This window comes from Phalacrocorax aristotelis, chromosome 5, assembly GCF_949628215.1.
Source record: "Phalacrocorax aristotelis chromosome 5, bGulAri2.1, whole genome shotgun sequence".
NCBI classification, from domain to species: domain Eukaryota; kingdom Metazoa; phylum Chordata; class Aves; order Suliformes; family Phalacrocoracidae; genus Phalacrocorax; species Phalacrocorax aristotelis.
The window spans coordinates 61,876,666-61,888,974 of NC_134280.1; the positions used below are offsets into that span (position 1 = coordinate 61,876,666).

The window sequence follows — 12,309 nt, forward strand, 5'->3', positions numbered from 1 at the left end:
GTATGAGTATTTCAAACAGAAATCCTGACTCCTGAATATAAATTAATAATGGGAAAATAATTTTCATTTTAGAGAAAATCTGTCTACATAGAAAAAAAAATGGAAATTTTCTACATCATCTAAATCATTCGGTTTGACTATCTCCAGAAAGGTATGAACAGGAACTTTTAGTAATAAAGAAACATATGCTTCTGAATGAGTTTATAAGCTGATAAGTAAAATACAAGTTTCCTAACATCAGAATCTGCACCTATTCAGGACTGAAATACCTCTCTGTAAGATACTGCAGCATAACAGAAAACATACTTGTGTGTACACACACCCCCCCTTTCCAAAATACACCCAGCTGTGAAAAAGTGGAATCTAAGCCTTTCATGAACAGCACAAATAATATATTTTCAGAGAAGCAGACAGCTTACAGACTAGTGGAAGCAGCTCATGATTCTTCCTTGATATTATTTTCTCATATGCAAAGTCTGCTAAATGCCATGCCACTTGTCTGAGGCATTGCAGTCCTGGGTTTGCCTCGGATCCTCAAATAGGAGTTACCTGAACAGGTCTCATTTGAGATGTCAAAACTACATTTGCAGGTTTTTTAATGTAACTGTATACATGGGGTGTCTACTCTTCTGTTAGCTGCTCGCTTCGTTCACTTTCTACAAAGGTTTCTTGTCCTTAAAAGCAGAAGCAAGGATATCTCTCTCTGTGGTTATGTCATCTTCTCCTCCAACCACACCTACCTCATCTATTTAAATATCAAAGTTTTTCAGAAAGAGACCATGTATTTCATAGTGTTTGTAGAGAATCCACCAGCCTCTTTCTTGGCTGGCACTTCCGTAATACCATCCTAGCCATGTTCAATAATTAAAAAGAAAATTAACAAGAACGATGACAGTACAAAGAAGATAGGGGAGGCGTAAGAACCTACAACAGAAAGCACCACTTCAAGAGAGTAGTGCTCTATGAGTTTTAAAAAGCTTTGCAGAAATAGTTTTCTGTTTGCACAGTAAAACCGTGCATTTGCCGTCTTCAGTGCTGACCTGTTAGTGAAAGATCACAACCATCCACACTGCCGCTGGACCTGATGGCACGAACATCTACACACTCTTTGCACTGTTGCTTGGATGAGAACTGCTGTCAGACTCAATTAGTGGCAGAGTGCTCGTCTGGAGGGGAAGGCAGATGTGTATTAAGAAATACTTAATTGCGCAGCCACCTGCAGATCCCAGTTCCTTCAGAGGTCTGCTGTAACAGGCAGCTTAGCAACATCAGTTAAGGTATTTTCTTACCATGAGAAAAGTGATCAAAAAGACTGGCTCAAAAAGAAAAAAAGACAAGCTGGGTTAGCCATGCTGACCTAAAAGAGGTCAAACAGAAGGTGTTTTCCACATATATATGCACGTTCTACCATGCCTGTGAATACAGCACCTGGGTGGCCCCAGTCACGCAGTGTGGACAACTCAGAGGTCCTGCTAATTCTCCCCCTCTCTCTCCAGGGAAAGAGGTGGTGGAGCAGTGGCACCTTTTGCTTTTGTAGGGGTGTGAAGAGGTTCAGAAATGTGGCTGGGAAGTTCACAGAATAGGTTATAACACTTGGTTGCCTCTTGCAAACCAAAACCAAGCGGAGAAAGCAGCAGGAAATGGTATTGGCTATGTCTGAAGAAACAAACGGTTCACTGTCACCAGCAGGATGCTAGCAGGGTCATAGCACTCTCTAGTCTTAAAACAAACACGCATTAAAAAAGACAGTGGAAATAATGGAAACAGTATGGGGAAATATTAAACTATGTCACACAAGCTGAAATCTTTGGAAGAAAAAAAAATTGACATATAAGGCTTCTGGGAGGCTCAAGGACTGGTGCCAATATGAGGGATTTCAGCCTGAACAGGTAGATTTTTTTATTTTTAATCCCACTATGGTTAAATGTCAGGAAATTACTCCAAAAAGCCTAGAAGTTGACAGTGAGGGGTTGAAGAGTCAGATAAAGATCCCCACTAACACTCTTTCTGGGGCAAATGAAGCTAATGCTTCAGGATGAGGGAATGCACGATTAAAAGAATAGACTCCTCTCTCTACGCCATAAATTCTTCCTAGCACTCTGATTTCTCAGCCTTTCAGAGAGACAGGCATTATGAAAGGGAATGATTTCACTTCAAATCTGTGCATATGCTCTAATGCAGCTGTCTGAGCTCCTTCCATACTGGAAAGAGAAAGCCAAGTACCTCCAGAGCAGAGAGATCTGTCCCAGTTAGCTCTGACCCTTTGGAGTCACTAGAGAGCCTAGCTGGTTAGGTTAGATCAGGAAGCCAACTTTAAAGGACCAAAATTTGGCAAGACGAAATCCTTTCCACCCTAACTTGTATTTCACCCCACCCAGCACGGAAAAGGCAGATGAAGGGTGCTGGATGTTTGCTAGCATACGCCAGATGCTCCAGCTAACTCTGTGCAAAGCAGACTCCTACATCACCGCTACTGGATTCAATTGCTGTTGCCGTATTTCATTTTCATTTGAGTCACTACAGACAACTGCTCAGAAATTCAGAAAAGCTGTCTCTGACGCTGAGCTGCCACATCAGACAGTGTGAAAACTGGTGGCCCACACTTCCATAAAGGAGGCAGTGTATCACAGCTTGGCTGAGTTACACCCCAAAATTCTTTTGATTTTAGCTAAGCCAATAATACAGCCAAGTTTTCCTCCCCAGTACTTTGTTTCTGCAGACACCTAATTTTCAGATATCTCTATAACGAACAGAAGGAAAAAAGCATTAAAAATTTATATGACAGCTTCTGCCTGGACAGAGAAAATGATAGTCTTAGAAACTGATATTTAAAAAAGGAGTGAGGCCCCTGACTGAACAGCTTCTGAAAAGTTGCATCTATTTTTAAAGACATTTTCCAAATGCTTGGAAGATCAGAAGTAGTGCTCCAGCTGGGATTCCTAGGACGAGGAAAGGAAGATTTCTTACACAACTTTGACTCTTTGCAATTATTGACCTGTCATGCGTATCCTTTCTTGATGAAGAGGTTTAAGTACAAAACTGGGCTCAACTATACAGGTTATCAGCCCAAAAGGTATGAAGTCATATGCTTCATTAAGAACTGCTAGCAAACTAAAGCTCCCATTTTTCTCAAAACAAGCGATCACACCTTCACAAAGGTGCTAACAGGAAGGTTGTAAGATCAAGCACTCAAGGTTTGGCAAAACAACCTATATAACTTTCACTGCCTTCATTTTGTGAGGAGCTGGTGAAAGAAAACTTTTTATTGCAGGCTACTATAGTTCTTTAAGTACGTGTGGGTTCAGCCATTTGCTTCTCCCTGAATGATGTTAGGTCTGATAAAACAATAGGTGAAAGTGCTAATATCCTGTTGCTGTCTTCCACGCTCTCTCACAAACCCGTCTCAGAAATTGCCGGTACCTCTCTTGGCTGATTCATTCATCTCACAGTCCTATAACCTGTGTGACTGGGCACTCTTTTAAAAAGGTTTTAACACTTCTTTTTTTTAAGTGCCCAAAGTAGATGAAAGCCCAACTCAACAACTTTTAGAAAGGAAACTTCCTATTAGAATATTAATAAATGTTTTCCCAGAAAAACAAAAGGGAAAACCATGCTATTACCTTACCAAAACTTCACTATTGTAATACAAATAGATATTTTATTTGTGTTTTCTGTAGAAATACGGCTCAGCTAAAGAGTTCTCCTAGTCCTCCAAAGCATCAGGTCCAAAGCCAAGCCTGTAAGTCTGTGGTGGTTTCACACTGTTCACTCTCAGCATTGACACACTCCATTTGGAGTCAATTTTGAAACAAGTCATATAGAGTTTATGTACTGAGGTAACATCCAGTGCTGTCATTTTTCCATGTAACTAAATGTCAGCGAGAAATAGAATCTAAAATTGGTCTGTAACTATGGCAACTAATGAGCCATTCTAACTTGGAGCCCCCAAATCAAACATGTGACCATCAAGGGATTCATTCCAGTTTTAAGATGCTGCTTTTCAGAGAAGAAAATATGCTGCTGCATTTGCTGACATGCGCATTAGAGGCATCAGCCTACGACCGGGCTAGAGAGCTAGAGCAGGTTCAGACAAACAACTAGGAGAAAAGGAGTTTCTCTCAAACTGGAAGGAAAAACGGCCAACACATTCTATTGATGCTAATCATGCTGGATAAAGATAAAACCCGGCAAAAAGAACACAATATCTGAGAAGACAACACTGCTTGTAATAGTAGCACTGGGGAACAAAGTGTAAGCTCCATGATGAAAAGTAATGGGTGCCTTGACTTTTGTTTTTAAATTTCAACTTCAACAGGCATTTGGGATGACACACCTCAAAAATCAAAACCACATCTGTACATGCATATAAAAATAAATGCGGGGCCAGCTCTGTAATTCTGGTAAGGGGGAGGCCATTTCATTTCCTATGGCCACATCTTCCTTCTCAGAAGCTGTTCTGAAAGGTTTGTGTCAGGAAACTCTCTTAAACATACCTTAAAAGATATGCCTACAGCTAAAAAGTCCCCATCTCTTTACTAGGGAACAATGTGTTTATTCCCCTCCATATCTGTGCCGGAAAACTACCAGACAACCCTTTCTAGGGCCATGGCTGTCGAGGGAAGGAAGTTCCTCTAGAAGTAGCTGAATTCTCTACCAGGAGGAGGGGTCTGCAGAAAAGGTGTTTCATGCACAGGTTCCTTCAAAGCCAGAAGAGTCAGATGGAAACAGCCCATCGATTTCATATATTGTATATGCTGTACTATTACTTCTGGAACAGGCAAACCCAGCTTTCCCTTTCTGCCGCAGAAGCTCAAGATCTTGCTGCCAGCATGTGGTAGGAACAAACGACAAGTAACCATACTATGGCTGGATTATATACTAAAGATGTTTTCCTAGAAATCATTTAGCTCCTTCGGTGCTCCTACCAAGGAGCACCTTGACCGTATTAAATAACAACATTATTCAGGCTTTTTTTCAGAAGACAGAAAGAGAAGGTAAAATAAACACGTAAATAAAGCAGTTATTACTTTTCCATATAATTTGAGAAGTGCCTAGTTATTGTTATCAAATGAAGTTGAAGCTACAATTATAATGAAATTAAGATTTAAAATAAGGGGTCAATATTCCCTTATACTACATTGAAAGTTTTCTTTAAGTAGCATGTGTGTGTTCTAGAAACACACTACAGTCCAGATCAGAAGAGAGAATGTTAGGTGTTAGTCAATTCTTTAACAAAGAAACTGGAAGTTCTTACCAATTTTCTTTGAAGATTTAAAACCTAACAAAACAAAAAATACCTTAACTACGTTATTTTGTCTACACACATAAACATCACCTAACACTGCTTTTGAATATTGGCTTTCCTGGGTAGGGGAGAAAAAAACAACATAAATTCCAGCTTTTAACTGGACACCATAAATGTTCTAATCTCATAAAATGAGCTACATTTGAAACAGTGAAAAAATAATCACAGCCCTTGAGACTTAGAACCAGGAAATACTGTTATGCGGTCTATGAAAAAGGAAAAAAAGACCTCACTGAGAAAGACCAGTCAGAAGACTCATTATTACAGGTCTGGAGTAATCAGTAAAGTCACAGGTCTGTCAGGAGAAAGCAGTACAGGTGACAAACACATAACGAAATTCACAACTTCACTTCTCTGTGTGAATGTGCAGATGTGCCTAAATCCCAGCAAAGCTGATTTCATACCAGAGTCATACAGTTATATCAATTATATGGTCCCCACAAGATGCAATGCTCTACGGTACGTGTATAGGAAGAACGGAAGACACTTAAAAAATGCAGTACGATTTTGCTGTACGGAACGAAGGCCAGCTCTGGCGCTATGTACCTGTCTCTATATTGCACTGTATTCCTGCTAAAGCAGCAAAGCCTTTGTGTGACACTTTAGTATTAGGCATAACAATCATCAAGGGATGATATGATCTGATACCAGCATTGCCTCCACAGAGGCTACTCGGGTGATTTCCCGGAGAAAGGAGAAGAGATCTACACTAAGATTCTCTCTTTATCCGAGTCCTCCTTTCCACACTTACGTTTTTAACAAAGAAGAAATAGACATGTGTTCATGACAGAATCTGATGAGGCCATATCCAGTTTAATTCCCTCCCTTTAGAGGGAAATGATCAATGGGTTGAACTACAGTGCTTTCTATTCATACAGAAAATACAGCTATGGATGTAAAGCTATAACTCAAGAGAAATAAGCAGACAGACAAACAAAAGAAAAGCAAGGAAAAAAACATTCTACTCTCATCAGATGTTCCTGATACATCTCAAGTCACAAGGTCACCACCATCAACGAAGGGCTTGTAAAAAACTATCCAGGGTAGCGTCTTAAGTGCAGCAGGAAAAGCTGACATCCTCAATGCATCAGCAAAAGCTGTCAGAGTAAGTGTTAATAACAAAAAGCTATGATGAGGATGATAAGAGATGGGAAGTTAAAGCTCTGGATGTCTCACCCTTTCTCAAATTAATTTTTACCTAATTAATTCATCTTCATCAGATCTGGGCCAGCTTAGCAACAGCAGTAATGGAAATTAATATCTTAGGGCTCTATACAGAAAAAAAAAAAAAGCTGTAAAGTCTGTCCACCTACTATACAGCATCACGTCTTCATTAGTTTACTGGTATTTAAAGAAAAAAAGAAAAACAAAAAGAAAGAGAACTTGCAAATGCCCACACATAAAGAGCAAACACCATACTGTTTTGTGTGAGGTTGAGAAATAGTTATAGCAGTAAAGGGACAGAAAAACCAAACAGCTATGAACAGAAAATGCCTAAGTAGTGCTGAAGGCACAGGAAGATGGTTTCAACACAGCTAGTGTCTGTGTGGGTACAGCTACAGGGGCCACCGCAAGCAGCTTTCATCCAGAAACACGTCTCACCGTTTCTTTTCCTTCCTTCGTCTTTTGTCACTTTTTGCGGTGCCATTACTTTCTGGAGGGAGCTCCGTCCAGAGCTGGGCTTTCCGGACCCGTTGCTGATGATGGAGCCGTTTTGACTCGGGGACCGGCTGCAAGTAACCATAGCAACAAGGGAGGCTGTGAGTTCTTCTTATAAACCTCATTTCAAGGTTATTTCATTCGCACACTTTGCATCACTGAGTTTTCAAGTCTGATTTTGTACCAAAAGGAGACAGAATATAAACTGCACACAGACACACAGTAAAGGCAGGAACAGAGCGACAGTAGGAGAACGCTTCTCAATTAGCTCAGGGCTGATAGGCTTCTTAATGGCATTGAAAGCAAACACTTCTCATGCCCAACCCCCACAGTGATGGAAGTTGTACTGCAGAGGACAAAAAAATCCTGTTATCAATTCAGTGTCATTTAAACAGCTAAAACAAAGCAGACCTTTGTGTTTATATATATATACTAAACTAGTTCCTTTATTATTTAGCCTGCATTTAAACTCAGCTATTTTGTCAGCCACAATGAAAAATTCACTCACTCACTTTACACGTACGCACGCACAATGTGATAAGAAAATTCTCCTTTTTTCCTTTTTGCACGTAACCTGGTTTAACCAGCACCATTATTCGCTGAAACTCCTAAAACAACAATGCTTGTTTCACTCAGCCAGTGCATATCCTTGCCCTGAAGCTGTCCCTGCACAGGGTGAGGAGGGAGGGCAGAGCAGAACCACTGCGAACATTCAGTCCCAGTGAGGAGCAAGAACAGAAGTGAGCAATATAACTCTGGGCTGCACTGGGAGCAAGCTCTTGTTTTGGGGTGGGCAAATTACTCAAATCCTAGTGCATAACTTGGGAAGAGCAAAAAGTAGAAAATGTTAAATTCGGTGCTACTCTACATCCAAACATAGTGTCACATGGTTTCTACACATGAAACTTGCCACCATGGGAATGAAAACTATCTACAGGACCTGTATAGGTTCTCATGCACCTATCTCAAATTTAACACTCTGAATTATCAAGGCCAATGTCAGGATAATGTAAAGAGGTTGCATTGGAGGAAAAAAATGGCCTTAAGTCACAAGGAGTTCCATTTACAGAGTAAAAGTCAAATCAAGTTCTACTGCTGTAACAATGGCTTTATAGCCAGAAAATGGAACGAAAACAAAACTACTATAAAACCCATCCTGTAAATTATGGCCAGTTCTAATTGCCAGCTTGAAATATTCATTTACCTCCAGTTCTGACTGTCCTGTCCGGTGTAAGTAGAGAGCATTTACTGTGGTCAGAACAGGAAGGGACAAGTATGAGAAAACTACTTCTTAAGGACTCTCTTTTGAAGATAGCTTAGGTGGAAATATATATAATTTAAGACAGGCTCTTTCCAGCTACACGGCTATAGGAGGACTCAGCATGCAACCCAGCTCAGCTCAGCCCAGCCTGAGGATTTTCTTGTGAAACTCTATTGAGAATGAATGTTCCTGAAAAGCAGCATTTCCTCCCCTTTAAACCTGTCTGTCACTGCTAATGAATAATCCCAGACCAGTAAAAAAAATTCATCCAGGGACAGACCAATACCTGAAGAAAGTCTGCTCCACTTGGGAACAAGGAAAATAAGTAAGCCTGCATACCTTGCACAATGATTTCTCCTGCCACTAATCTAAATATTCATCCTTTTAAAGTGGCCATCATAGTATTAACTGTGAAGTTTCCTTCAGTGGTAATATAAGAAAAGATATTCTGATCAGTTACCAGCCACTTCATGGCAGTCTGATTTAAATTGACCTTTCTGGACTGCAAAGTAGCCTGGATGAAAGAGCAAACACATAAAGGTCAAGAAGTATCTCTTCATCTTCAGAAACCATTAATTCCATCCCCAAACACAGTTCCTGGGAATGAAAAGACTAAAATTCTGCATGTTCTCTCTTAGTCAAGTAATCACCCTGAAGGAGGCAAAACTAACTCTTAGTTATTTGCTTAGAAAAGCACCAAGTTTGAACACATTTTATAAAGCGAATAACTTTCTGTGAATTCCTGGATCAATTTGCTTACCAGCGTTTGTTTAAAATTGTGCAGATTGAGTAGAGGGGGATTTCTGCACTCATTCAAAGGACTGGGTGAAGTGTTTAATCACTTTTGTTAGATATACACACATTTTTTGTGTGTATTTACACAGGGCTTTAGAAAGGCTTCAAAACATTTTAAAGAACAGTTCTTGCAAAGACCTGACCTGTGGTGGCCCAGAACCAGCAACCGCAGCCAGCGTCATGGTCATCTTCCATTTGTCATTTCATCAGAGGACCGAAGACTTCAAAAGGGACAAGTGCTGTTTGGTTCACATGGACTATATAACCTGACTCTCATGGTTCGAGTGATTTATGGTGTGAACAACACATCGCTGACATTAGAGAGCATAGTAACCCAAACCCAGCAACACAGGAACCAGGGGACTTCTCAGCTGGCTTATTCTTCTCTATTGGCACTCCCTGCAGAGAAGTTCTCTCTGTATTCCAGGTGATCTACCATTCAACCAGAGAATTACGCCAAACCAGACACCAGCTCAGGATCCTCTTGTTTCCAGTTTTCTCTAGGGAAAACCTCAGGTTACAACCAATGGGGGCGTCTAAATTCCGTGAAGAGCAGCAGCGCCAGGTCCTCTAACCCTACACCGTGCTGGCTGACACCTTCCAGCACGGCACCTCCCGCGGCTGCAGATGGCTCCAGTGCATCTCTGTCGCAGCGTACAGCGATACTGTGCTGAGTTTTCCAAGCTTTTCAGCTATTCCAAAGAGGCAAACATCATTGTGTATTGACAAGCACAAGATGAGGTGACTCAACTAACAAGATTTTATTTTCTATAGAATTTCTCTGCACTAGCCAGATACTGTTATGTTATCAAGTCCCTCCAAGAAGCAAGGACTGTGTAATGCCAGTGAACTAGACAACAACTGTTACCTCTACTCCTGCAGTTTACCTACCAGTTTTATCTTCCTCTGTACCCTTCAGTTTCATTCTTCAGCAATAAAAAGTTGATGATCTTCCACTCTAAATTAACTTCAAGGAAAAATGGACTTGACGCATGCAAAACAGCTAGGATGAAGGGATAATCTGCTTTCCTTGCCTGACATGACCGAGACAAGAAATAATGACCTTCAGCTATTCTGATGATGATTGGGGGTATACATGAGGTGAAACTTCTTAACAGGAAAGGCAGTGAAGAACAGACTGCTTGAGGAGGCTGTGATCATCCCAACACTGGAAGATTTTAAAAAAGGTAGATATAGTGGAGTTAGGGGTGTATTTGACTCTGCAGTAGAGAAGAGGAAGAACCAGATAGCTTCCTGAGGACCTTCTAGCCTGTGAACCTACAACGACATAGACTTACTGTGAAGAAACTGCAAACCTGGGACACTTCGCCCTAGACACTGATGTTATCTAGTCTATTCTCACACTGTCTGAAGTTTTGTCCTGCTACAGATACTTTGGATCTAAAGGTTTTCCATAATTCAGTGGATGTTTAGCATTTTCCCCTCTGCTAAGGAAGACTTGGGTCTAATTCTGGAGTGACAGAATCTTTTAGTGAAGTTACAGCAACTTGGAGCAGCTGAAGGCCTGTCTTTAGGTTCATTTGAGAAACAATCAGTGTTCATGCTCCAGATCCCATGTTTTATTTGGGTTCATCTCTTGTACAGCACCAGAATGCGGATGAGAGCCACTTCCCATCTACCTCCTCTATGCATGTACAATCTGTGAAGACTTCACTTTATTTTATCTTGTATTTTGCAGCAATCTTACACATCCAGCGCAGACCAGAGTTATGCCAAGAATATATCATGGAGGAACCATCTGCCACACACAGAGCCTGGGTGCCAAACCTTACAGGTTTTTCCTAAGCAACCAGCAGCACGTACTCCATTCCACCCCTCTGCAGAAACATGCCAGTCCATACCTTTTCCTTGTTTCATTGGATTTGGCAGTTTTGATAGTGCTCCCATCCTGAGTAATCTCTCTCTCCTGGGACACTGGAGCATCCCTAACTGGAAGTGGTAGTATGACAGTCTCCTGAGTTACAGGTAAAACCTCATCTTCAGCTCCTTGCTGACCTAAGTGTTGCTTGGCATAGTCAAAGCCTTGTACTGGCTGCAAAAAAAAGTGAGAGAAATTTCCAGCATGTATCATATGTTAATATAAAATTTCCACTTCAGTATAAAATTTTCCACTAGCCCTTAACTTCTTTAATTACATGACAGGTAGAAATATGTAGATCACCATATGCATGCCCACAACAAAGCAATTTTCTTCTGAGATCTCCATTCCACATATTTTAGACTTGATTAGTTAGCATAAAATTGATCTTGGCTACCCTTTCTTACCCTGCTGTAACAACCCCAGAATTCCTTTAACAGACAATGGAAGAATGAACATACGGAAGAAGAAATTAGGAGGGAGGAAAAGAAGCCCATACAGAAAATGGAAAACTTTCTATGAAAAAAATCCTGTCTTTCCAAAGAGGGTGGGCGTAATTTATTCCAAATCAAGACAAAGTAAAAAAGGCACACATAAAAGTTTCATGGGCAATATTTTCCAGAAAAGGATCTTTTTCAGATCAGTGAAATTATATTTCCCCTGGCTTGCCAGTTGCCTGCTGGGAAAGTTGTTATTGACTTCACTTGTTTCTCTTGGGAAGCAGCATTCACAAGAGCCTTGCAGCAAAGCAGCTGAGGGCCAGCCTCTCCTGCCCCGAAGCCCGGCCAGGCTTTCCCTGCTGCCTCAGCAAGAAACAAGCAGAACTGACACATGCCTTCTGGGTAAAGCAGCCACCAAAAGGATTCTCTTAATGGAAAAATTAAAGTATTTAAGTAAACTTGGACTTTCCAAACTGCATTTTCTATTGGAAAGAAAAAAAAAAAAAAAAAGAGAAGGGAAAAAAAAGAAAAAATCGCTCAAAAAGATTCCTAACCACCTCTGGAAAAAATATTTAGCATAAAAAAAATAGTTCTTACTACACTAAATGGAATTAATTTACCAAAAACTGGAAGGATGCTTTTACTGAAGTACAAACACTATTGACAGAATGCCAGAAAAGCACCATAAAACACTTCAAAGGTGAACAATGTGGATTTTAACCCTCAAACGTACTTTGGGAAACACATCAGAATTAGACAGTTAATAACTGAATAGCATCTCTCAGGCTCCTGTCGTGTTGTCAATGAATATTTTAGTTCTGGAAGAAAATCAGCTAGATAAAAAAAAAAAAAAATTGCTGATGGCACAAAAAAAAGGATGAGCTCTGAAAAAAACATTTTCTCTTGTTCTGTCCCTTACTAAATCTGGGCTATAGCTAAAAATACGGATAAATTTCATAGGCAATCTCAG

At 40.5% G+C, this 12,309-nt stretch overlaps 1 protein-coding gene across 5 annotated transcripts in view; it reads right to left on the reverse strand.

The window, feature by feature from the left end:
• Positions 1-12,309, reverse strand: part of KIAA1549L (KIAA1549 like) — a 136,721-nt gene that overhangs the window by 37,486 nt on the left and 86,926 nt on the right. For 3 of the 5 annotated variants that reach the window (XM_075094892.1, XM_075094890.1, XM_075094888.1), the window contains 3 exons: positions 10,883-11,073; positions 6,908-7,035; positions 5,255-5,278 (listed from right to left, as the gene is read on the reverse strand). In XM_075094892.1, coding sequence (XP_074950993.1) covers positions 5,255-5,278; positions 6,908-7,035; positions 10,883-11,073 — 343 coding nt within the window. The remainder of the gene's footprint in view (positions 1-5,254; positions 5,279-6,907; positions 7,036-10,882; positions 11,074-12,309) is intronic. The other 2 variants (XM_075094891.1, XM_075094889.1) reach the window with 1 other exon arrangement.